This window comes from Vidua chalybeata, chromosome 1, assembly GCF_026979565.1.
Source record: "Vidua chalybeata isolate OUT-0048 chromosome 1, bVidCha1 merged haplotype, whole genome shotgun sequence".
In the NCBI taxonomy this organism is placed as follows: Eukaryota; Metazoa; Chordata; class Aves; order Passeriformes; family Viduidae; genus Vidua; species Vidua chalybeata.
Window position 1 is genome coordinate 89,041,106 of NC_071530.1, and position 26,885 is coordinate 89,067,990.

Genomic DNA, 26,885 nt, shown 5'->3' on the forward strand with positions numbered 1-26,885 from the left:
TACACATTCACAATAAGAGCATTGCAATAATACACAGATCAGAATATTCAAACAAATACAAGACTTGTAATTACTTTATTTAGACACATTTTGTGTTTTCGCTGTCCCTTTTGACAGATGAGTGGAAGAACATAAGCTGTTCTGCATTCCACTTTTAATAAATGTACAGTAAGCCACAGCAGGATACAAGCTGGAGAAAGGTTTTGTCAGCATTTTCCATTCATTCCTAAGTGAATTTTGGTTTGCTTGTGCTATGCTTATGTACACTGGCCCCTCTGGGAGAGGGCTTCAAGTGAGATGGAAGCTGCTAATATGAGCGGATCGCTGGTGGGACTGTCTGGCAATCTTCCTCATTCAAAGTCTTGTCAATCACTGGTCTGTACTTCAAGGTAACCTAAAACAAAAGGGAACAAAGAAGTTCAGGACAACAAGATTAGAGAATGAGATCCAAAAAACCCCAAAAGTTAAGATTTTTATAGGGTCAGAATTCAGTTCTATCTTTGAAATACCATAAATCTGGTTCTACTAAACACCCAACAACACATTTTGTCACCATTAGAAGAAAAAAGCTTTTGAGTTAGCCTGACATAAGGGGAAACACAATTCCAACTCGAATAGCAAAGTCACTTCCCAAAGATCAACAGTGCAGGATTATCACAATTTCCAAGGCTGTTTATGAGAACAGCTGTTAAAAGCAAAAAAGATCCTCAAGCACTATGCTCAAAGTACCTTCCCAGTTGGGATATCCACATATGACAGGGTGTGCTTTCTCCAGTGCTCCTCAAATGGCTTCCGCTGTTGGCCTTGGAGTGGCTTAGAGTAGTCAAACTCATCCACCCGTAACTAGGGAGAAAATTATATTAGTACAGACCAGAAGCTGTATGTGCAAACCACTTTACAAACACGAGGTTAGCTGCATTTCAGTTACACCTGTAACCCAGCATGTCTCTGAACGCACAGCAAGCTTTCTCTTAACACTGCCCGTGTCCAGTTTGAAATGCTCAGGCTTAACAAGGGCTCTAAGGTAACTTTCCTTGCATAGGACAATTATTCTGTTTATGCATCCTTACATCCTGTTTATGCATCCGTGACATTATTACTATAGTCCTGGTTTAGAGGTCTCTAAGCACTCAGATGTGCACATGGAACAACTCTTCTCAAGATCATTCCCAGTGTTCTATGTATTGGTCCTTTTATGAATAACAAATAAGAGACAGAGCATAACAAATAGGACCCCAAAAAAATACTACACTAATCTTAACACTGAAGACTGTACTTTGAAGATGTTACAACTTTAAAATAATCCATCTGAGGACACATAACAAGGAGATTCAATCCTACATTCAGGTCACAGAAAACATTCATACCTTATAATCCTCTCTGGCATGGGCACCTCGGGACTCTTTGCGAGCCTCAGCACCGTAAATGGTTTGTAGAGCACAAAGCATCAGGTTCTGCAGTTCGAGCGTCTCCACCAAGTCAGTGTTCCACACAATGCCTGGTGAAATATTAAAATACTATGGAAGATAGTCTACAAACAAGAGTGAGTGAACGCACCTTTGGTGAGTGAGTTGCACTTAAATAACCAAGTTCTCTTAAAATATACCACAGGACATGGCAGTATCTGTCTGCATTGTGATCTGCTCAGCTGGAGAAATGAAAACCGAGTGCTCAGCCTACAAATAGTCTTGCTACCTCTCTGCAACTCCCACCTTTCAGAAGATTCTGACAAAGTTCATCATTCATCTTAGTATTTGGACAACTTCACATCATGTTCTGAGGGCAGTTTGTACCCTACACATTTAAATCCAATTTCAGTCTCTGCTTCTTTGAAAGATTTTTCAACCAGAAAACAACTGCAAAGGTCAAGTATTTTACCTGATTTCCATGTTTAGTAAGTAGGGCTCTACAAAATATTTTGAAATATTCAAAATGGTCAAAATCTTCAGCCAAAAATTCAAGAAACACGTTAGGTTTACAGAAAAAAAACCAAAAAAAACAATGAAAAACAAAGCCACCAACACTCTTCCTGGAGTACTCTGAACAAGGTGTGTTCTTTACTATCAAATTACCTCTGTCAAAAGTCTTCAGATGAGCCAGATCACCATAAATCTGGCTAAGTTTCTCACAGCCTTCTTGGAGTACAGAACCAGTACGAAATACAGCAGCATGGTTTTGCATTGCCTGCAACACAGTAAAACAAAATCAGTTTGATATGCTGCATATGAAAGCATAACTTCCTTAGCTCCAGAAGAGCTTGATACAGAGCTGTTCTGAGTTCAAACTTGTCTGCAGCCTGAAAAACACCACATTCTTCCATTCACCCCAAACAACTGAAACCCCACTCTGTTATACAGCAGGTAAACTACACAAGGGAATGACCATGAAGGGAAGAAGGAATTAACAAGTGATATAACCTTTGCTGCACACACAATCTTCTCACACACTTTTTCTTCTGCATGGCAAATCCTGAAGTGCATTTTGCCAAGTCACCAAACCCCAGTTGTTTGCAGCTTGTCCCACCCTATCCCTGAGAGTTTCCCCAGGCTTACCTTCTGCATGTTAAGTCGCAATTCTGAAGTTCTTATGCTTCCATTAGCAAACCTTAACTTGTCAAGATTAGCAACTGACTCTTCACCAGCATTTGGTTTAATGGGGGGAACTGGTTCTCCTAATAAGAAAATTTCAGTAAGTTTGGTAGTCAGGCTTGGGTTTGGTTTCTGGCAGTTTCAGAGACTATCAATTACTAAAAATCAGATTTAAGTAAAGCATAATCTGTTTTCTTCCTCTGAGGTGCACACTAAGTGTAACTTTCCTGAAGTCACACCAATTGTATCCATATATTTAAAGCTATCAGTGGAATATGAATCCTATTCTTTCCTACAACAATTAATAAAGATTTTACAGGTTTCGCAAAATTCTGCTGTTCATTCCTTCGAAGCAGCAATTGATGAAAATTCTTCTAAACTATGGAATAAGCCCGTGGTCCGTACCACCTACTGCTTTGCTTTCCTCATCTCCTCACTCCCAAACCTCCTACCTTTTCTTGGATGTGTAAGGGACCAGGAGCAGTCAATAAGCCTGGCAGACATGAGCTCTGCATCTTGCCTCTAATACTGGAAGGTACATGTTACTGGGCAACAAAGCAGACACAGCATCTTACCAGCACAGTTCATCTCACATATAGCTTTGCATTCAGAATAATAAACCCCCTTCTACAATTTATAACTCTAAAGAGCCACAGAAAGATTCAAAAAAATGTTGGCACAAAGCTGGACCAAATAGGCACCACAAGATCTAGGCTGATTCCATGAGGAATCATCAGTCTCAGCAGTTGGTGCAGTTTGGACATTAAGCAGTAAGAAAACAGATGACTATTTATGGACTCTAGCTGCTCTGGTAATGTAACTGCCATGTCCAGTATTTTGTTGGGGATTAGAAGGGAGGGCTTGCTTCTTTGTTTTCTCAGGTCAATAATTGTTGCTGAACCAGATTATTTTAAAATACGTAAGATTCAGCAGTGAGAATACAGTGAATGAGACATTGCAATTTTTAGTATCTCTCTCTCACCACTTGCACATCAGTTCTTACAAATGTATCAGCAAGGTGGCAGCAAATTCCACTTTACTGAAGTGCCAAGTGTAAAACAGATTACATTTTGATGTAGAAGATGGTGCAGTATGTAGAAAATACAGTCTTCACATTCAATAGTCTGTGTTAATTTGTCAAAATTCCTAACTGCTCTTGCCAATAGCATTGGCTCAATTCTAGTTTTCAAAGGATCGATTACAAAGCAAATAGTAACATCATAACATTTGCCTGGCACAGAACACGCCTACCAAAAGCATAAACACCAGTTTCTTCCTTTTCAAACAAGTAAGAGCCTATGAGTATCATTCTAAATTTGAATCAGGTAGCAACAACTCGTCGTTGGGCAGAAATTACATCATGAAGGCAAATGTCTAGAAAACTGAGACTTACCAGGCTTGCATGTATTTGCAATAGTGAGGGCACAAGCACGACCGAAGACCACCAAATCCAGAAGGGAGTTTGCTCCAAGTCGATTTGCACCATGGACAGATGCAGAGGCCGCTTCCCCACAGGCGTACAACCCGGGCACCACCTTATCCTCACCATTCACGTGTGTGATCACCTGACATGGCACACACTCCATTAATACTCAGCCACTGAAAACACTCTGAAACAGTGCTAACCTCCTTACTTGCAAAGGCCACGTGCATGTAAGGATGGAACACAGCAACCTGAAGTTTCTTCCAGCTCTCAACACAGAATTATCTTAGCTCTAAAGGGCAAGTAGAAATGCAAATACATACATTTACATCAGTATGTAAATGCAGACAGGACTAAACGCCAAGATTTCCTTATATATTCTTATGATGAGTGCATAGTTCTGCTTCACCACAATTCTGCAGCAAGTCAGAAACGCACAGGAATAAAGTCTAATCTGCACATGCTTCTAAGGCAAAATTTTACATTGAAATTTAACAAGTACATGAAGAGATAAATTCAGTTGACACCATCACAGATTTCCAACTAGTGTCAGTTGGAGGATCTGCTTTAGTGTTTACATTACATGAACTACAGAGGAATAATACACATTAATCCATGCTACAGAATGCAACAGAGCCCTACTTTGATCTATGTTCAATTATATTATCCTCAGCTTAATTAACACAGAATTGTTGTCAGACCTGCCAGTAGCTTCATTTTAGATGTTTCTTGGAATTCCCATCTCAAGATGGACTGGAACATGGTTATGAAGTTATTTTAAAAAACCTAAAAGATTGTGTGTTTTAAGTACTCTGACATCATTATTATTATTTAAAATAGTATTAACCATCCTTACATTTATGAAAAACATTCTTACTGCTTTTCTATTTGGAAAGTAATTTCTTAGTTTGATGATGAAAATACAGCCCAAAAGTGACGTGTATTCCTCACCTGGCCTTTGTAGTTAGTAGGAATACCTCCCATATTATAATGCACAGTAGGCAGGACAGGGATAGGCTCTTTAGTGACATCAACTCCAGCGAATATCATGGCTGTTTCGGAAATCCCTGGGAGACGGGTTGCCAGCTGCTGTGGTGGCAAGTGGTGCAACTGCAAGTACACGTGGTCTTTTTCAGGACCACAGCCCCTAGCAAAAATAAAATCAACACTGGAATACATAACAGCAATTAACAAACACTAGTATCATTTCTAATCCAGTTTGTTTCATTTGTGAAAATAAATAAAGGTTATTTTTCAAATGTTATCTGACAAAAATTAATATCTAGCATATTTAATAAGACTGTGGTACTTGGCTGAATTGAGGCCATTTTTCAACTCCCAGCTTTCTTTTCACAGTAATTCACATTATTTAAGACTTTCAATTATTACATCTCTGCAGAAATATGTAAAACGTGGTAATTAGTCAAGACAACAGAGCACCAAATTATTTTGTTTGCAGTAAGAGCATATACATTAAACTTGTTTGAGCAACTGAATTCAAACAGGAGACTCTGAACATCATCTGTTCCCTGTCAGTATCATTAGGAATTTACAAGAAAGATTTCTGCCTTATACACAGAGATTAGCATAACAGTCATTAAAGCTCACTCTCATGAATTACCATGTGCTCATCAAAGGAACTATTGCACTTCACAGTCTAGCATGATTACGAGCTCATTCAGCAGCTTTGTTAAGAGCATTTAACTGACCTTCCCTCACGGATTTCTATGGTCATAGAACGAGACACTACATCCCTGGAAGCCAGATCCTTAGCAACAGGTGCGTATCTCTCCATGAATCTTTCACCTTGACTGTTGATCAGAATACCTCCCTCTCCACGACATCCTTCTGTGATAAGGCAGCCAGCCCCATAGATACCTGTTCAAGAACGAAAATGCCATCAAAGGAGATTTCACCACACAGCTTCACAGTCAGGATGAACCAGTGTTCATAATAAACAAGGTCTTCTGAAAATAATCAGAGGTGCAGATTTTATTCCACCCTAATCAAACCTCAAGGAATTGCCCCTCAAGTGTTGTTATTCCTTTTAAACACTCTTTCCAAAAGGTAAGCAAGTTGATTTGAAACACCCACAGTATTTCAAATATTAAAACTGGAAGTGATCTGCACCTATCAACACATCAGGAGAATTTTATTAAGACCTTGCAGACCTTCAGCAATTATTTTAAGATGTTTAATAAACCAAAAGTTAATTATTTCAAGGTCCATTTCTCATTTTTGTTCCCTCTTCTGTGCTGAAGCAGTACAGGATGGCTTCAAATCCTGTGGAATTTAAAAGCTTACTTGGTATCCTTTTCCTTTAGAGAAGGAAGGCCTGTCTGTTATTCTGCAGCATTGGTGATCACAGACAACAAAAATGCAAACTAACTCATGCACTTGATAATTATCTTAAAAGCTACAGAATTATCATACAAGCAGTGAAGCTTCTTTAACTAGAAAAACTTTAAGTCAAAGGAACATTGGATCTCTATGATATAGCAGTAACACTAAAATTATGCAAACCATTTACAAAAATCGTGTCATGAGTTAAAATGAAGCATTTCATTAGCTACAAATCTAGTTTGGGATCATTGTTATCCACAGTTCAGATACTGATCACGTGCTAGAAAACCACAGTTCTCTATTTATACACCTTAACTTCAACTACCCCACTTCATTGAAGATGCTAGTATCTAATTCCCTAACATTTGCACCTATCCCATTACTCTTGTATCTAATACCAAACCCCTTAAAATATTAAGGACAATGGAAATATAAGTTTAAGAGGTACTTTCAGCTTGTAATTCATAAAACTTCTTACTTAGCATTGTAAGGACAGCACCTCAAAATATTAAACTGCTCTTTAAATTAGAACAGCTGAGACCTTTCTCACATTATATGTCTTATTCTCAAATTTAACAACAGCAGCTCCAGACAAGTTTAAACACACGTCACTCAAAAACAACTACTCAAATGCCACAGAAAAGGGCAGTGTTGTCATCACACTTGAGATGACAACATTCCAGTGACCTGTCACTACTGGAGTCCAACAGGGCTTTGTCTTAGGTCCTGTGCTCTTCATAAATGACTTGGACACAGGATTATAAAGGTTACTGAACAAGTTTGCAGATAATGCAAAACGGGGAGGAGCTGTTGATTCCCTCAGAGGCAGGGAGGCCCTGCAGAGAGACCCCAACAAATTAAGAGGGCTGGGCAATCACCAACTGTATGAAGTACAGGGAACATGCTGGATTCTGCACCCTGGATAGAGCAACCCTGGATGTACTGACAGACTGGGGAATGAGCTGCTGGAGAGCAGTGCCATGGAAAGGGACCTGGGGTTCCTGATCAATGGCAAATTGACCATGAGTCAGCAGTGCCCTGGCATCCAGGAGGGCCGAGTGTGTCCTGGAGGGCATCAGGCACAGCATCACCAGCCAGGCAAGGGAGAGGATTGTCCCACTCTGCTCTGCACTGGGGCAGCCTCACCTCGAGTGCTGGGGGCAGTTTTGGGTGCCACAATATAACAAAGACATTAAGCAATTAGAGAGCATCTAAAGGAGTGCAACAAGGATGGTGAAGGGTCTTGAGGGGAAGCTGAATGAGAAGCAGCTGAGGTCACTTGGTCTGTCCAGCCTGGAGGAGACTGAAGGGAGATCTCAATGCAGTCTGCAACTTCCTTGTGAGGGGAAGAGGAGGGGCAGACACTGATCTCTTCTCTGTGGTGACCAGTGACAGGACCCAAGGGAAATGGCCTCAAGTTGTGTCAGGGGAGGTTTAGGTTGGATATTAGAGCAAGGTTTTTCACCCAGAGGGTGGCTGAGCACAGGAACAGGCTCCCCAGGGGAGTGGTTACAGGACCAAGCCAGATAAAGTTCAAGAAGTGTTTGGACACTGCTCTCAGGCAGTGTCACACATGGTGTGACTCTTGGGGTGTCCTGTGCAGGGCCAAGAGTTGGACTCGAAGAACCTGATGGATCCCTTCAAACTCAGCATACTGTGTAATTCTGTGACATTTTAAAACAACATAAAAATCTGTTAAATTCATTAAAAATAATGCTGTAAGCTTCATATATATATATAATATATATATTTTATATATCTTTTTATATATTTATATGTTATTTATATATATATATATATATATAAAATAACGATGTAAGTTTCATATTTGGTACCTGTAGGGTGAAACTGCACAAATTCTAAGTCCTGGCAAGGGAGCCCAGCTCGTGTGACCATGGCAGTGCCGTCACCAGTACTGGTATGAGCAGATGTGCAGCTGAAGTAAGTGCGGCCGTATCCACTGCAGAACACAAAAGTTAACAGAATTAATAGGAAGAAAAAGTAAAACATCACTACAACATACCTCTATGCTGTTTGCACAACAGTGGAAAGGGTTTATAAGAAAAGTGCTTAAGTTTTACCATCTCCTGTACTATTTTCAATCAAAAGAAAACAAAACTGGTTTAGCCCAGTTTTGTTCAACCATACTTGAAAAATGGCTGGCAACAGAAGGTTGAAGAAAAAGAAAACCAATTCCAAAGCAGGATTGTTAGGTTAATATCAGAAGCCTTTCTTTCAGAAAAAAAAAAAAGTTAATTCAGAAAGTTCTCTCAATTCAGACCATTCCGTTTCATTTGAACTATCACTAGCAGTTTTATAAAAAATACCATATAATGATGGTTTCGATTGCCCATATGGTCATGGTTTTATATTCTTAGATTTAAAAACTTAGGTGTCCGTGTATTAAACATGGATTATTATGCTGCAAACATCTAGGTTAGCCTTCAATATTATTGAGAACAGCCAATCACCCCAATTTCAGGACAAACTCTCAAAAGAAATAGCAATATACATATTCCATGTACCTCAAAGTACACAAGCATGAAAAACACATGAGAAAGACAAATTATGTAGGCAACCTTTTATAAATTTATTTTTAAGTGTATCTTTCACAGATACATTTATAAATATTTTTCATATTGAGATAGGAGAGAGCCATAAGAAGCAAAAGACTAACGCAAATAGCATTCTAATAAACATACACAAACTTTACAACCAAGTAAAGTAACACTCATATTATGATAATTTTATCCTAGAACAGTTAGAATTACAGTGGCAGTATCTTAATGAAATAGAGTCTCTGGAATTTTGACAAAAGCTGTTTCCTACAGGAAGTTCAGAACTCTACAGACAGACATGTTGGCAGCATTACAACAATGTCTGTTTTAAACAGCATTTTTTAAAAAATCAAAGACCATCTGATTCATATATATTACTCTTACACATTCTTACTTTATGTAATTTTTCTAGAATTCAAAGTTAGTCATACCAAATTTATACTTGGTCACAAAATTAGCATGTGCCTTCTTTCAGAGGGAATGAGAGAATTCAGTTATATTCCTCTTAGTGCGGGGGGAATGAACCTATAAATTATGTTCTGTCAGTCAATGTATCTTTTCCACACTGTGGATCCAAACACACATAAAAGCATACAAACTTCCAGCTGGTAACACTCCCAAGTTTTGGACCTTCATCACAAATGTTACCTTACCCAGTGGCAATGACCGTGTTCTTTGCTCTAAAACGATGTATGGTTCCATCTTCAATGCAGAGGGCAATAACACCATGGCATTCTCCATTCTCCATAAGTAAGTCCAAGGCAAAGTATTCAACAAAGTAGCTTGTATCATATCGTAGAGACTGGAGGAAAATTACAAAAGGAACTATTACTGAAGTAACCTCTCTTCAAAACTGTCAATGCACATGGGCTGTATCAGAATAAAAACATCCCCACCAACTCTCAGGGAAGAGTGCTTCCTCATAGCTATTTATTAAAGAACTTGCAAATTAATCCATTCTAGCTTTTAAAGATACAAGTAGCAGCAAAAGCACTTAATTCTGAGCAGTCAGGAGCTAGGCAGCAGGACCTGTCAATTCAGTGTACATTTGGCAACACGTTAGCCAGCTGCAGTGCTCCATACATGTAGAAGCACGCTGTGCTTAAGCCCTCCCAGAGAAATGAGAAACACCTCCTGGAGCCAAATAAACCAGCAGGAGCAGCAGGCACTGAGTCAAGCATTCTTTCATGCCCTCAGGGATCAGAGGAGCATTTGTATTGCAGCAGCAATACAAAACAGCAATACAACACTGCAAACCTGGAGGAGAGCAATTAGCTGGCTACCAAGTAATTAAAAAACAGTAGCTAGCAGGTACTTGAATTTCTGGTCTCAAGTAGCTCACTACCATTTTCAAATAGCCAACACTTCCCTCAATTATGGTTTGTAGAATTAATAGGCAGACATGCTGGAACACTAGTCACTTACTTGCCATAGAACAAGCTCAGGAATGCACAGTAGGCCTTAATTCATTTACACCTTGTTTCCCCCTCCTCCCAGTTTGAACATGAGTGAAAAAAAATGCTGGCTTGTACCTCTTTTCAGAGTTTCCCAATGCTGCTTTGTTAAATTTTTGGAAAAAAAGGGCTTTTGGGGAAAAGTTGACATAAATTCTCATTGGATCTAGTTAACAGACAGAAAAGTACTAACAGTGCAGAACTAGTCCAGACCACAAAACTGACAGTGTACACTAATCAGCATCTACTGTCTTCATCCCTCCACATTGCCTCAGGAAGGAAGATAACCCAGAACTGCTGTAAGCCATTCCCCTGGAATCTTCCTTTGTGTATGAATAGCTACATGTTTGTTCTATTTGGGTTTGATTTTTTTTTCAAATTCTAGGGGGAAAAAAAATCAGTAAATGCAAACTCAAAAACCCAAACCAAGTTAAGTTCACAACTGCTTACCCTGCCATACAGAGTATGTAAGAGTGAATGTCCAGTCCTGTCTGCAACACAACAGCATCTGTGGGCCTGTCCTCCTTTTCCAAACTGAAGACTCTGTCCACCAAATGCACGCTGATAGATTTTTCCTTCTTCAGTTCTGCTGAACGGCATCCCATAATTTTCCAGCTGTTGAACCCAAATACAAGCATCAGAAACTCTTGTGCATCACAATACGACGAGTTATTTTAAGAAGATCTCCATGGAAGCTAGCCTGTGCTATTTATAACTGCAGCTGACATCAAATCCCACGAGTCTCACCTCTATCACCGCAGCTGGGGCTTGCTCAGTCATGTAGTGTATGGCATCCTGGTCACCCAGCCAGTCCGACCCTTTCACTGTGTCATAGAAATGCCACCTCCAGTTATCATCCTCCATGTTCCCCAGAGCAGCATTGATCCCTCCCTGAAAACGGAAATCCATTTTCCTGGAATTACATTACTCAAATACAACTTTAGTAGGTTTACCTCATTTCTATTAAAAATCACATACCAGATATGCACCTGTGCACAAGAAATATAGTTAAGCCAGATTTAATGTGGCTGTGAAACTCCTCAGTTTCACAATGGCTTGTCCTGCTTTTTTGTGTAACACAGTGAATCACAGTCACATGACAGGCAGAGAAACAGCACTGCATTTGATAGTGTTTAGAAACGGGGAAGAAAAAAGAGGCAGTATAATGAAATAAAAACATAAGGGGAAATAAGGGTTTTAAGAACAACTGCAAGTGAGAAAACAACTGCATTTAAAAAAATGTGTCTTGCAACGTCATTAGCTTGGAAGCAAAATGAAATGTACCTGTTACCTAATATAAAGTCTGGCAGTTAGAAGTTCATGGTTAAGCTCTTATCTTAGAGGTCTTTCCCAAACTTAATGATCCTGTGATTTTATTATATCCTACCCTCTAAAAGTTTCAAATAAATATGAGATATTTATAAAAAGAAGCACGGCTTTGAAACAAGATGTTCAAGTGCCCCATTCCTAGAAGTGTTCAAAGCCAGGTTGGATGGGGTCCTGAGCAATCTAATCTAATGTGTGGAATCCCTGCCCATGGCAAGGCCATTGGAACTGGGTAACCCCTAATGTCCCTTCCAATCAAACCATTTTATAATTATTCTACATCCAAATCAGCTTTCTGACAGCAGGCATTTTTTAAACAGCTGCTCTGCTTCATTTCTCACCTGTGCAGCAACAGTATGAGAGCGGGTAGGAAACAGCTTGGTAACACAGGCTGTGTTAAACCCAGCTTCTGACAAACCAAAGGCAGCCCGCAGACCTGCTCCTCCTGCACCCACAACAACTGCATCAAACTCATGGTCCACTACTGGGTATTGTGTAGAAATCTGGAAAAATAAATCACTTTGTTATGATCACAAATAGTTCAAGATAAATCAAAAAAGCTTCATAAAAACACAAGCAGGATTGGTATAATGTTCTCAACAGACTTTTGCAGCAATTGCTACATTTGTTATACCCTCTTGCTTGGAAACTGTCATTAAAAAGGGCCACACACTTCAGCAACTCAGTCTCACAAAGCACTTGAACACAGCGCTCCAGTAAAAGCCCGAAAGTTTCATGCCTGTCTAGCCTTAAGCGCATTACTGAATCACGATATAAAAAGTACAGACATACCGAGTCAGACACCTTCGTGGAGGCATTTTTCTTTCCATAGACTGTGAAGTGTAAGTTCCGTGAGGGAGCCTGGCACGCTGCTGGCCACTACGGGAAGAAGCAAAGACAACTATTATGGAACAAATGTTTCCACAGGATAGACTTACGGCACTCTCAGCTACCCTACATTTATAACAAATCTTCACTCACCACTGGTAGCACATATACAAGAGTATTAATGAATTCTAGAGCTACACGTACTGAATTTCTGGCTTTCCTATAATCATGGTATATAATCAAAAAAGGTTTGACTGATGAGAGAATAGCCTGCAGTTAACAGGGTGTCCCAGACTATCCGTTATTGACTTCATCAATAAGTGACCAGCCTCTCAGGCCTGTCTGAGGCTGCACCGACAGAAGAATATGTCTGTAATTAATGCTGAAGTATTCTTGCAGTTCTTTCATAATTAAGCAAAGATGAAGCTTTGTGGGAACTATGGGAAGTAATGGAAAATTACTCTCCTGTCAAGTAATTCTCAGAATTTGAATTATTTCAGGTGGTCACAGTACTGAAAATTAAAAAAGGTTGTAGAGAATGCTCTTTCAGCTGAGTATTGCTTCAAAAGTCAGAGATATTTATATTATTCTTTATGAAATTAGTGACCAATTCAGAACCATTTATTAATACGTAAACTTTGCACAAGGATGCAAGTTATGCAGTATCACTCCCTTCCCCCTGACTTGTTCAAAACCAAACCAAATCAAACCAACAAACACCACACCCAAATCTACTAAGTATGCAGTCTTTGCTTTGATAAGATTAAAACAGTCAGAATGTTAGTCTCCACCTCTCCAAGGTATTGGAACCTGGTATTCCTTCTTAACACAGTTCAAAAAATAAGCCTAACTCAGCATGTATGATTGCTGAGAAAAGCAACACAAAGCCACATCGGGAACCTATCCAGTGACATCAGCACTTCCCTATTTGAAATATAACCTAAAATGCACTGGAGTGATATCTGCAGCTATTACATTCATGATCCCACCACTCTACAATATGCTAACAAGCAGCTCTTCCCTCCCCAAATGTCCACTTCTTCCCAAATCCCTGAAGTGAACTCCAGTACACTTAGCTCAACCTAGTTTTATCATTTCTCATACCAGTTTCCTCAAATTATCTTCTTGCATAACAGCAAATATACTGTGTCATTACACTTGCTACCTCTGGTTTCTGCAATCATCTTGGAATGAGATCAGTTCCTATCACCTAATCATAAGGAGTTCCACCAGTACTCTCCTCCAGGCAGCTACTCTTTTCCTGTTCCACACTGCTGTTACCAGGCTTTGAGCATGAACAAAAGCCCACAGAGCAGAAAAAGATGTCACACTAAGTGTGAAGGAAACACTGAGTGCAGTAATCCTGAATTTTTATGCCACCAGGAGGATCATGGCCGTTTTGAAACTAAAGGTTCAATCAGGGACAGCTCACTGTCATCTAAAATATGGAGACACTCTTTAAACCTCTCCCTCTCTCTGCAGTTGTCTTTTCTGCACTTGCTTTGTAATACAACTACAGCCCACTTTTGTAATCCCAAGCTTGTTATGGGCATGCAGGATGAGAACAGTGGGAAGAAACTGAAAACTCCCACCTCACCCTGGAGAAGAACAAGCCTTCATGCACAACTTACAGCTCCCTAACACAAACCTGCCAGACTCCTCAGCAGCCCTTTCTGGACACAACCACCAGCCAGGTTCAAGCAACTCAGATAAACACTGGGTTCCCACACACATCCAGAATCACAGAATGCATTAGGCTGGAAAAGGCCTCTGAGACCATAATGACCAAACACCACTGTGTCAACTAGACCATGGCACTAAGTGTCACATCCAGCCTTTCCTTAAACATTTTCAGGAATGGTAACTCCACCACCTTCTTGGGCAGCCTATTCCAACGTCTAGTCACCTTTGCTGTGAAAAAATTCTTCCTGATGTCCCATCTGAACGCCCCTTGGTGCAGCTTGAGGCCACTTCCTCCCTTCCAGTCACCTCTCCTCAGGCAGTTGTAGAGAGTGATAAACTCCCTCTTAAACCTCCCTTCTTCCAGGTTTAACACCCCCAGCTCCCTCAACTGCTCCTCACAGGATTCGTGCTCAGACCCTTCACCAGCTTCCTTGCCTTCTCCGGACTCGCTCCAGCACTTCAGTGTCCTTCGTGACAAGCCCGGAACTGAACACAGCACTCGAGGTGTGGCCTCAGCAGGGCCGAGTACAGGAGCACAATCACTTCCCTGGTCTTCCTGTGCGCACTTTTGCTGATACAGAATGAGTCTGCGGCGAGCTTTCTATCCCGGTGTTCGGGCCGCACCCGCCAGGCTCCTGCAGGGCCATTCCCCAGCACATCCCTTTCCCGCTGCCTCCCTCAAAACACTGCTCAGGGCCTCAGGCTACGGCGCTCGCTTCCCGAGCCGGGAGACGCGGCCCAGCCATGCCCACAACCACCTACTCCCAGGAACCTGCCCCCGGGACACGAGCTGCGAGGTCGTGTGCCGCTCCAAAACAGCACCGGAGGAACCGAACCTGCCGGGGCTGGGAAGATCACCGAGCGAGTCAAGGTCACAGAGGAGACAGCGGAACCGGACCGCCGCCGGCGGGAAAGCAGGGCAGGAACAAGGGCAAGGACAGGCACAAGGACATGGATAGGGGCAGGAGCAAGGGCAGGGACAGGGACTCACCGCCCGGGAAGCCGCGGCCGGGCGCAGCCAGCGCTTCGCCAGCCCCCGCGCAGCCGCCGCCGCCATCACGCACCGCGGACTTTGTGGGGGGAGCGGGAGCGGGAGTGCAGGGCGCACGCGCGGGGCTCGGCGGGTCAGACCAACAGTACCGAAAGGGAGGGCAACCAGAGCGATCCCACCCAAGAGTTGCGTGACGGAAGATTTCTAAAACAGCTCTTGTTTTGAGCGTGGAGAACATTTAAAAAACCCCAAAATACTAGAATTGTGTTACTGCCATTATTTTTCCCTGGTGAGCTCCAATACTGCAAGATTCTGCCTCTTTGTCTCTCTGACAGCGCCTGAAATTTTGCGTCATAAACAGGCCATAATAATTTTTTGAAGTTGTGAGAAACACCATTTCGTACACATGAGATTTGAGAAGGGCGAAGGAAAGACCGTACTGTCTCTCTAGGACAGAAAGTAGACTGGGCAAGTCCAGACGGTGGGATCCAGACGCCGCTCACGGCTGCCTCCGGCCCTCGCCGTTAACGGGATAAAAAGGGCCCGCCAGGCGCGGGGACGGACGGCCGGCAGCGCTCCAGGCTCGGGCGAGCCCTTCTGTCGTCCACCCCCTTTTTCTCCCGGCTGATGGGCCGGGCCGGAAGGGAGCGGGGCCGGCAGGTGAGTGGCAGCGCCGGGGGCTCGCGCGCTCCGGGGCTCGTGCGTGGGGGTCCCGCCGTGGTGGGAGCGGGACGGGAATGGGAGTGGGAGCGGGAACGGGAGCGGGAACGGGGATGGGCCTGGCAGGCCGTGTCGCGCCCCGCGGCTGCCACTCAGGGCGCGGCCAAGCTCCCAAGTGTCGGGGACGCCGTTCGAAGGGCTCGGGCAGAATTCCCAGTCCCCCAGCGGGAGGAGACGGTGGTGGCGGGAGCGGCCCCGGCCCCTGTGCGCGCTGCTGAGGCCGCGTCTTCCTTCTGTGCATCGCAGGTGCCTTCATGAATAACTTAAATGACCCTCCCAACTGGAACATCCTGCCCAATCGGCGCGATCCCGGCGATGACGGCAGCCGGTGGAATTACGCCCTGCTGGTCCCCATGCTGGGCCTGGCCGCCTTCCGTGAGTAGCGCCGGGCCCCCGGCCCGGGGGGGGCTCCTGGAGCAGTGCGGTGACAGAGCCATGCCCCGCCTGAGGGCTTCCCCGGGCCTTCTTGTTTATAGTGCTGTAAACAACCTGCGCTGTTGGTGTCGCTAAGGCAAAGACCGCTTTTCATACACGGAGACGAATCCGTATTTAATAAGCTCCGGTATACAAAGGTCTCTCAAGAAAAATGGATACAGGATGTGCTGGAGAGCCCAGAGGTAACAGTGGCAGATGTTGCTGATGTATTTATTTACTGGGCCTAGACAGTTCTCCATGCAGTATCCACATCGGAAACCTCCAGTTTGTTCCTCCGTGACTTCATTTTCCTTCTCTAATCTAAGTAGTGCTAGTATAGACAATAAAAGAATAGGGGTATTTTATTTCAGAGAAATAAAATTTTATTAATGAAATAAATTTTATTTCAGAGAAAGCATGATCATTTAAAGTGACTCACTGTGAAATAGGGACCACAGAAATATATTTTGTGGGGACGTGTAAATAGAAGTGAAGGGCAGGAAAGAAAGTTTTTTACCACTTAGTAGCTTCATTTCAGGCATGGCTAATTAATCATACCCCTCACTGTTACATGTTATACTTGCATCTGAAGTCTCATTTATGTGTGATAGGTTGGATCTGGACCAGAGAATGTCAGAAAGAAATAGAAAAGGAAAAACAAGAGTACTACAGAAAAGAGTCAACTTTACAAAAAGACCTGGAAGGCAAATACCGGGATATAATCACGGAGAATCGTCGAGCTGTTGCTCATCTGGAGGTGGAGCTGGAAAAGGAACGCAACAGGACCCTGAGTTACCGTGAAGCCCTCGTGTCCCAGAGCCGCAAACTAGTAGAAGAGAGGAAGCTCCTAGAACAGGAGCAGGAGAAGTTGGAGCAAGAAAAGCAAGTCCTTTTGCACTCTGGAGCAGAAGGTACCTTGTACCAGAGTTGCCTGGCAAAGGAAGAAGAGTGGCAACAGAGAGCCAATATTTTACTAAAAGAATTTGAAGAGGGACTGAAGGAAAGACAGGACATCTACTGCAGTCTTTTAGTACCCAGAAGTCAGAGACTAGAAATAGAGAAAAATCTGCTAGTTAAAGCAGCAACTAATCCTGTTGCTATGGCTTTACATGTCGAGAGTGGCTTAAAAGATATTTTCAAACATGATAACTACTGTGGCAATGTGCTGAACAGAACCAGAAGTCAAAATGGAAAGCTTATGTGGCTGTATCTGAGATACTGGGAACTAGCTGTTGAACTGCAGAAATTCAAGAGGGTAGAAAAGGCCATGTTAGGAAAACGCTAAGTAGGGGAAGCAGTGGGATTCCATGTGATCCACCATGCATGGTAGGGACAATCACAGTCGTAGTCCGAAGCTGTTAAATTCTTCTGCTGTGTTGCCGTCTCTCCTTCTCCTTGCACTTGTGTTTGCATGGGACATGTGCAGTGCTGGTGCCTTTCCTCTCACTAACAAGAGATGCTCTGGTGAGCTGTGCATGCTCCTGAACTCCGTGAGTGGGTTTGTGGCGCAGTATAGAGATACGCCGGCTCCCCAGGTATCAGAAGCAGCAAAAGAGAACTCAGTTTAGAGGGATTTGCCTCATTGATGGTCACACTCCAGCAACAGAGAATGGTCATTTGTCTCCCCTAGCTGTGGTAGCACATTGTGCTCCTTATCTCTGACATTTTACATGGTGTCTCAAAATGTCTTCTTTTATTACTATTATTTTTTAAAAATTTGTTTAAGCAAGACTGATTTTGAGACAGATGTTTGGGAGAGATGGTTTTGGAGCCAGCTGCTTGACACCTGAGTCTTACATGTCTGTATGTGCAAGTATATATATATATATATATATATATATATATATATGCATGAATGTGTATGTATGTGAAAGTATTCTGAGGGTGGAATAGATTGATCCTGTTTCAGATTAGTCAGTCTTGCATTGTCATCCAGCTTAATATACAAATTGTGCTTTATGAATGAAACATCCAGAAGTTACTAATTCAAATAACACATAAAGAAACAGATTGATATCTCATTGGCACTTGGGACCCATTATCAAATTCTAGGGAATGTATAAACTGGAAGTTATATTTTCATATATTGGAGATACCTTAAGAATACTTGGTTTTTTTCTCAGTCAGGGTTTTAGTTGTAACCCAACAATGTGCCACCATTATGGATGTCCCCATGCTGCTGCTTCTGCCTCTCAGGGCACTGGCTGCCTCCTGGGTTGCTTGCAGGAACCTCCTTGCCATTGCATCTGGCTCTGCCTTGGACAGGTCCTGTTTGTTATTTGCAGATGGGAATCTAAACGCAGCCTGCACTGGTAGCCACTGCTCTCTCTCCACCTGTCTCCCTTCTCCCAGAACTGAAGTACATACTCTTTTCTGCAGCTCTGAAATTCTGTGCTTGTGGTTCACCACTTTACATACACATGACCATGAAAGCCTACAGATATACAAGCTTTGCAAACTTGTAAGAAAGGGAGCTTTTTTATTTAGCTAGTAAAATAAAATAGATTCGGTAAAAAATAAAATAATAAGTACAGTGAAATAATAAATTAAAAAATTAAACATCCAGATTTAAAAAATCCAACAACAAACAAAACTTTAAAACCCAGTGCATTTAAATTTCTTAGAACTTTGAGCCTTGTAGCAGTAGGAACCTTTTTTCAAATGTGCCATGTATTTAAAATAATAAGATTTTTTTTCTTCCCCCCTTTCTAATCCAGCCTTAGACCTCAAAGGGGCAGTGTTTACCCTTGCATTTATAACATCTAGTCTTCTCTGTTACTTGACTTTGATTTGTGCTAGTAGGTTGTCAGTTCATTAATTAGCAGTTTGTTATTTACTGAGAGGTAGACTTGACAAATGTGTTTGCACTAGGCAACCATGTAGAACCATGGCTTGGAAGCAATCCAAGTGAATGCCCATCTTCCTGCAGATGTGGGTTTTTTCTCTTACTATTTTCTCCTGGTTTCATTTTAGTCTGAGCACAGAAGAGAGCAGATAAATCTTTTGAAACAATGTGCACAACTTAATCCACTTACTAAGTAGAAATATCTAACATGAAACAAAATTCCTAGGCAGAATAGATGTTTCCCAACGACTCTGTTTTCCAGTTGAGATTTTGCTCACCTTGGTAGTACGAATTATACTGTTGTGTTGACTTATTGATCCTTTTTTTCATATTGATTTTTTTAAATAAAGTTTTAGTAGACAAACTTGGAGGAAAAAAGAGAGATCACAAACACCAGAAGGGCCACAGTTTGTCAGGATGCCAAGCATTTTCTGGTTGGGAGATGCTTTTGCAACTCAACACAATTGAGTTGCTAATTATGTGTGACGCCCTGAGCTAAGCTGCTGAAGCTGGATGTAGGCACACAGTCTAATTGCCCAGGAGAACAAATAAGTTTGAATAACAGCCCGTGTGTAATTCTTTCAGGATGTGGAAAGTGACCATCCAGCTGTGGCACAATTCACACGTTCCTGCAGGCAGTTAAGCTGCTCAGCTGACTAAGAGCAGACACGAATCAGTGCCAGTGTATTTGAGATTGATGCCTTGAATTTGTATAAGTTAGCCTCAAAAGAGCAAAGGTTTTACGCTTTTTCATTTTTTCATAGTTTGTTATTCATATCACTCAAAATGTTTAAAGAAAATATAATCAAGGGTAAAATACTATTTTTTTCAGTATGAATATGTACATTCAAGCCTTACACACTTGAATATACAGGGTTGGATGCGATGTAGTAAAGGTTTGGTATTCACTTTCTCTTTTTTAGAAGTGTCATTTGTTTGTACAACTAATTCAACTATTGTTCATGGACACTTTGAAGATCATTGTATCAAGACAGAAGGGTTATTTCAGAAGACTTTTAAAAAATATATAACTGATTTAGAATCACTGGTCCTGTTGGTTTCTTCCAAAACTCATGTTTGTGGGTATGCAATGTATTTTAGAAATGTTCCTCCTTTGTAGGTTGTTATTCTGAAGATTCTAATGTAAGTTTTATCTTGCCCAGCACTTGTTCTGAATTGGTTAATTGTTTGGAACTGCCCATATACATATGTAGAATGCAAGAATAATTTGTTTTCAAAGTATTTAATGAACTTATATTTATTATAAAATTGTCACTCAGCTATTAAACAATAATAATTAAAACCTTTACATATTTCTGCACTGTTTTGTAACTTGGGCAAGGTGGGTGGGGAAACTGGAATTTGCTACTTTATTCAGACTTTCCAAATTGTAATTTTTTTTAAATTAGCATGCAAAAAGTTTTGGTCTTGGTGCTGAGAAAAGAATATGTTATGAGGTTCTTTTCTTACAAAAGAACACTGTTAAACAGGTAAGTGCGGAGCATTAACTGAAGATGTGGGGTTAAAGGTGACCATCCCTCTGAAAGACTGGGGACATTCCTTTGACAGAATGTTGTGTAGGATACTCTACCTTCCTTCAGTATCCCTCAGATGTCTCATTCTGCATGTCAGCTGCTTTTCATTGCCCTCATCTTCCTGCTCTCTGTGAAGAACTGCAGTCCAGCTGCTCTAGAACAGTGTTCAGACAGTATGGAAATCCTTTTTCCTGTAATAAATGATCCTCAATCTATATTTGACACAGTTCTTCACCATCCTCTGGCTCTGTAAAGCATGACTTTGAGCACTCCTGTGTGAGGATGAGAAAACTGATTGTTCCTCTGTGGAGGATACAAGGCACAAACAGTGGTCAACGGTTCAGGTACTGTGGTGACATCAAAGGAATTTGAGTTATTGCTGTGAAAAGAGAATGAAAGGCAAGGTTATAGTTGCAGTTGTGGTGCAGCTGGGTATGAAGGCTTTGCTGGTATGCATGCCAAGGCCCACATCTATTGGTCGTTTATTTAATGCCTGGTCAAGGAGCTTTCAGTGGTCAGTGCATATCTGAGACAGCAGATGGACCTGATAAGAAGTAACTCACTGAAATTTATTGTAGCTCAGCGGTGAGGCAATGGCCACTTCACAGCAAAACAGCTGAGTGATTGCTGCAACAAAAGCTGAAAGTAAACTGAAGTAAACTGGAAGTAAATGCTTCTGGAAACAAGGAGTCTGTGGATGGAAGAGTTTGAAGAGAGCTGGTCGATTGTAAGAACAGTGACAGCAGCTGTTCACAGTCATGCACCCCAACAGCCCTGTGCTGAGATCACCCGGGCTGTCCAGCTGCTGCAAAAACGCCTCTTCACTCTTGTGTTCATAACAGGTTTATATTTCTGATATACTTATCGCAGTCAGAACAAAATGCTCAGCTGCTGTGGTTGGTGTTTGTGTCACTGGATGCTGCTTCCCCCTTGTGGCTGATGGCTCTTCCAGCCGGCAGCCGCATCCTCTGTTCCCATGAGCTCCGCTGGAGCACATCTCCTAATGCTGCACCGTCGGAGCTCTCCGGCCCAAATACCTCTGGGGGTAATAACAACAAAGGTGAGCAAAACCGTGGTGTTCGGTGACCAAACCAGAATGAACTTGTCTCCACTGAGGTGGGTGCTGCTGCAGACCTCTGCGCAAAGGCGGCAGGCACAGGGGGTTGGATGTAGTTCAGCAACCTGTTAGCACCTCATTGTTGCAGCACTGGAAAAGAAAACTGGGACACACTCGATTAAAGAACACTGTTCATTGTTTAATGAAGATGGCAAGAAGCAATCTACAACTGTCAACATGTTCTGCTGCCTGCTGGAGGAGAGACACTTGTGGTGAGACAGATCCCAAGCAATAGCACTTCACTGACTAAGAAATTTAGGGGGATGCTGACCCAGTGGTTTGGGTTGGAAGCAACCTTTAAAACTTATCTAGTCCAACCCACCTGCAATGAGCAAGGACATCTCCAAACAGAGTAGGTTGCTCAGAGCCCCATCCAACCTTACCTTGAATGTTTCCAGGGATGAAACACCTACCACCTCTCTGGGCAACCTATGCCAGTGTTTCAAAACCCTTGTAAAAAAATTTTAACTTATGTCTAGTCTAAACCAACTCTCTTTTAGTTTAAAACCATTATCCCTTGTCCTATCACAACAGGCTGTGCTAAATTTTATTCCTATTCATAATAAGCCCCCTTGAAGTACTGAAAGGCTAGAGTAAGGTCTCCTCAAATCTTTTCTTCTCCAGGCTGAACAACCCCAATTTGCTCAGTCTGTCTTCACAGAAGAAGCATTCCAGCCCTCTGATCATGAGATCAATTTGGTGCTGTCCACAGAAGCATTTCTACCCCTATGGTCCTTACCTGTATTTCCCCCCAAAGTTATTCCAAAGGTGAGATGAGTCCAAAGATGGAAGCAATATTTTGGTGATCTTCTGATTGTATATAGTGAAATATTAAAGACAGCACATCTATTTCCCTGATGTCAAAAAGAAGAGCAAAACAACAAAGCATGGTGCTGCTGGAGCTGATATTGCTTCAGTTAAATATTTATATATAAACTGGAGTAAATATTAGGCAAACTACCACTATAGACAAACATAGAGATTGTGCCTCTTTCTGGGAGATAAAAAGGAGAAAGAGGCCACATGGGCATCAGTGTCAGTTCAGTTCTGGATGAACTACATCACACATGCTGTTCATAGCTTCTTCCCTTTAATTTTTCTGTGGCTAGGGACACTGCTACTTTCACAATAAACATAAACTGAAAGTTTCTCAGCATGTCAGATTGCTGAAGAAAACTTCTTGAGACCATAAAACCACTCCAGAATGGGATGCATGTGGAAGTCACTGTGCATGACATCCTACCTCTGTTATGTTCCCAGTAGTCTGGGACAGAGTTTCAACAATAGCTCAGTGCTGTCTTATTTCTCCCTTGCAGTGATGCTTGTTGGCACAAGTTGGAACTTCTCTCCAATCTGTAGAAGTTTATAATCTCATGGGAAGAAAATTAGGCTCCAAAATTTATTGGATGTCTCCAAAGTCTTTAGGTATCCCTGCTTGAACTGCTGTGGCCTGGTGGCAGCAGCTTTCAAGCGCTCACATAGGAAATCCAATCATGCCAGCTGAGGAGCTGTGAGAGCTGTGCCTTTTGGTTACTTATCAGGTGGAGTTTGAGAACAACAGAGCATAAAACTTAGATCCAGTTAAAGATCTACAGATCATTTATTGGCAAGGTAAACTGCATGACCACCTGCGATTGTTTATTACCCTTAAAACTAAGCAGTCTGAAATATTTTGCCTGTGTATCTCCCTTTCTAAGATGGTCATTATCGTCCCCTAGGCTGGAGATTTTGAGTCTGCTCTTGAGCCTGGGGTCCCTTTTTTTGCACACGTGGTCAAGGGTGTTACCCGTTGGCAGCTTGTAAAAGGATTTTGTGTTTTCTCCACCTATTTTAAAGGATGGGCTGTCACAGACACTATTTCATTTAACTTCTCCTTCTCCTTCTCCTTCTCCTTCTCCTTCTCCTTCTCCTTCTCCTTCTCCTTCTCCTTCTCCTTCTCCTTCTATCTTTACATTTCCATCCTTTCCTGGTTTAGGCTTATTACACAAGCAAGGGTAATTGTATTGCTGTATGTGATGCTTTGACTACCAAGTAGAAGCTGACTGGAAAGAAAATGGGATTAAGGCTGGTAAGATATTGCTATAGAATTAAGAGTAAGATTTCACTCCAGTATCTGCTGCAGTACTGACAGGGTCAGAAAATAATGTAGTTAATACTAACAGCCTGGCATATTGCAAGGAACGATGAAAATATCTGGAGAGTTACAGATTTGTCCTATGTCATACCAGGCATGACAGAACCACAATGAAAGGATCATATTGCATTTCATGCCTGAAACTATTGATTGCAACCTGAAACGTAGTTACAAACAATGTGTCTTGCCAGTGGCCTCTGCTTTTCTCAATGGCTTTATATGAAAGGAATTGTTTTTTCAAAAGAATACTCCTGTCCTTCTTCTTCCTATTTGTTGTCCTGTTCACAGGATCCAGATTAAAAAACTTGCCCCAAGGCAGTCTCCTCCAGCCTGTGATGGAAGGCAGAAAAATCATAGAAGCATAGAATACCGGAATTGGAAGGAACCTGGAAGGATCATCAGTTCCAACTCCCTGCTCTTCACAGGAGCATAGCTGCACATAGCTTTACATAGTTGTAAAAGATTTCAGTTTGTTTTTAAATTATCTCAAGTGTTTTATTGTGACCATAAATAGGAACAATTAATACACTATTATGAAACTGTGCAGAGAAAGTTGATCTGGAAGCTGTTGCACAAGGAATCTGCTGAATCTTTTAGGACCCAAGGTTTCAAACTTCAGTTTTTAGCACTGGATTCCAGTCTTTTGTTTAATTTATCTTTGCTGCTAAATGTGGTGGTCCGCCTTTATCAGGATGTTTCAAAATCCTGCTAATTCTGTCAGCTGTTCTGATTTTGTCCTTGTCAGCAGATGGACTTACACTTAAAAGAAGACAAGCTGCTTGAGCACTTGTTTTCTGTTCAAATCCTCCTTTACAGTACGATGAAATACTACAAGTTCCAAAGGTGGAAACTGTACACAGAACAGCTGCCACACTAAGTCCAGCTGCTGCCATAGTTCTGGCCAGCCCTAGTCTGGTTTGGCTCAGCTCTGCCAGCGCCTGCAGGGTCCCTGGCACCCTTGGCACAGTTCATGTCCTGGAGGTGGCTGTGGCTCCTTCCACGGTGGAGGAGGCGAGGGTCAAGCATTGCAGACAAGCACTTCAGCCAGGTCCTTCAATCTACCATCTCCACTCTCTCATGGAAGAGAAGAACCCATTCTTAGAATCACAGAATCGTAGAATCACTGAGGATGGAAAAGACCTCTATGATCATCGAGTCCAATCATTTTCCCAAACAGGTTCACCACTAAACCATGTCCCCACATGCCACATTCATACATCTTTTGAACACTTCCAAGGCTGGGGATTCCACCACTTCCCAGGGCAGCCTGTTCCAAAGCCTGGCCACCCTTTCCAGGAAGCAATTTTCCCTACTATCTAATCCAAAACTCCTCTGGCACAGCTTGAGTCCATTTCCTCTGGGACCTGTCACTTGTTACCTGGAAGAAGAGACCACCTGCCACCTCATTACAACTGCCTTTCAGTCCTTCTCCATATGGGATAGCTTCTTGAAGGGCTGGAAATAAGCTGTGCTGGCCCAGGGGTGCCTGTGCTGGCCTAGGGAGGTCACAGCAGGAGCAGCTGGCAGGCAGCTGATTTGGTAGAGTGTGTCAGGCTGCACCTGAGCTGCAGGGCAGGTCAGCTTGTCTCCCAGCTGGGAACATCTATATGGAGCCAGGCTGCCACCACATTCTGAGGGCTGCCCATAGCCAGGAGTACCTTGGTCCAGGTGGTACCACACCGTGACCAGACCTGATCCCACAAAAGGAAACGAGTGGCTTCATCCTCCCTGTGATCCTGATTTATATCCCAATAACTTTCTGCTACCATTTCTTTTCTTTATTGCCACCCTGTCTCATACTCATTCATAACATCATCATCATCCTGCGAGATGAAAGACATATTCATCTAAGAAAAGGAGTATGCCTGCATTCTTCCACAAATGCCTATGTGTGTATGTTCCAGCAAAATATAGGACATTTATAAAGGGGATATTTCCCTTTTAATTGGGTTTTTGCAAAATTGGGTGTTATTTACAGACAAGTTGGCTTTGGGTTTTTTACAGCCCTTTTTAACTTTTGAACAATAGTACATTAATATGGGAGTAGGAGACAAAAAAAACAAATGTGTCATCAGAAATGTTTTAAGACAAGTAATCCAATCTAAATATAAGATCAGTTTTCTTCTGCATTTATAATTAGCAGTATGCAACACATTTCTTCTTTAGTAGACTATATCATGAAAGGATGAATTTCATAGAGATTTATTGGCCCTAACAGACCTGTGGGACCTGCCAAACATAGGCTTAGCATCTCTTGAAGGTGGACTTTACCTTAGAGCACAGGAAAGGGCTCTGTTGAATAAATAAGTGATGAGGGAAGGGCAGCCCCATCTTGCCTGTTCCAGTCCACAGGGTGGCAATATAGACAACACCTCCAAGCACCTGTGGATCATACTGGAGCTGGTGTCACTGCTAGTGTTAAGTCCTTCAGAAAAAGGCACAGTGTCTTCCAAGGTCATTAGCCATGCTATTACACTGATAAAGACATTTGAGCTAGATGCCAGACCAGCGTATTTGCTTCTGCAAATATTTAACAACTGATAGATAACTAACCACCACTGGCACCTTGCATTACCAGAGCAAGATAAAATTATTCAAAAAGAGGATTTTCTCCATGTAATGGATCCTGATAGAAGCTGCTTGCTCATGACACTTAGCAGAAAGAAATTTTCAGTGGTCTAGTTACCACATGATCACAACTAGATGTATTAATTGAACTAAATAGGAGATAGAACTTGAACACAGTGTTGCAGTTGACATAACAGAAGGAAGGAATGCCATCCATGGGGACCTGGACAAGCTTGAGAAATGGGCACATGATAGCATAATGGGCAACTAGTCCAAATGAAAGGTACTGCACCTGGATCAGGGCAATTCCAAGCACAAATACAGGCTGGGTGACGAATGGATGGGGAACACCCTTGCA

General features: G+C 42.2%; 2 protein-coding genes across 3 annotated transcripts; one reads left to right on the forward strand and one right to left on the reverse strand.

Annotated features, from left to right (window-relative positions):
• Window positions 1–56: 56 nt before the first annotated feature.
• On the reverse strand, window positions 57–15,302 carry SDHA (succinate dehydrogenase complex flavoprotein subunit A). The gene is made up of 15 exons (XM_053937525.1): window positions 15,195–15,302; window positions 12,485–12,571; window positions 12,034–12,195; window positions 11,114–11,257; window positions 10,817–10,981; window positions 9,566–9,714; window positions 8,190–8,314; window positions 5,721–5,889; window positions 4,963–5,158; window positions 3,982–4,153; window positions 2,553–2,671; window positions 2,073–2,184; window positions 1,368–1,498; window positions 730–843; window positions 57–394 (listed from the first exon to the last, which is right to left on the reverse strand). Exons 1-15 carry the CDS (start codon window positions 15,258–15,260, stop codon window positions 308–310), a joined length of 1,998 nt encoding a protein of 665 aa, XP_053793500.1. The 5' UTR covers window positions 15,261–15,302; the 3' UTR covers window positions 57–307.
• Window positions 15,303–15,376: 74 nt separating this feature from the next.
• Window positions 15,377–20,482, forward strand: CCDC127 (coiled-coil domain containing 127). Of its 2 annotated transcripts, XM_053937533.1 has the most exons (3): window positions 15,377–15,854; window positions 16,161–16,289; window positions 16,940–20,482. In XM_053937533.1, exons 2-3 carry the CDS (start codon window positions 16,169–16,171, stop codon window positions 17,611–17,613), a joined length of 795 nt encoding a protein of 264 aa, XP_053793508.1. In that variant the 5' UTR covers window positions 15,377–15,854; window positions 16,161–16,168; the 3' UTR covers window positions 17,614–20,482. The 2 variants fall into 2 exon arrangements, with proteins under 2 accessions (XP_053793508.1, XP_053793515.1); XM_053937540.1 differs by lacking the exons at window positions 15,377–15,854; window positions 16,161–16,289 and adding an exon at window positions 16,311–16,531.
• The last annotated feature ends 6,403 nt before the right edge of the window (window positions 20,483–26,885 follow it).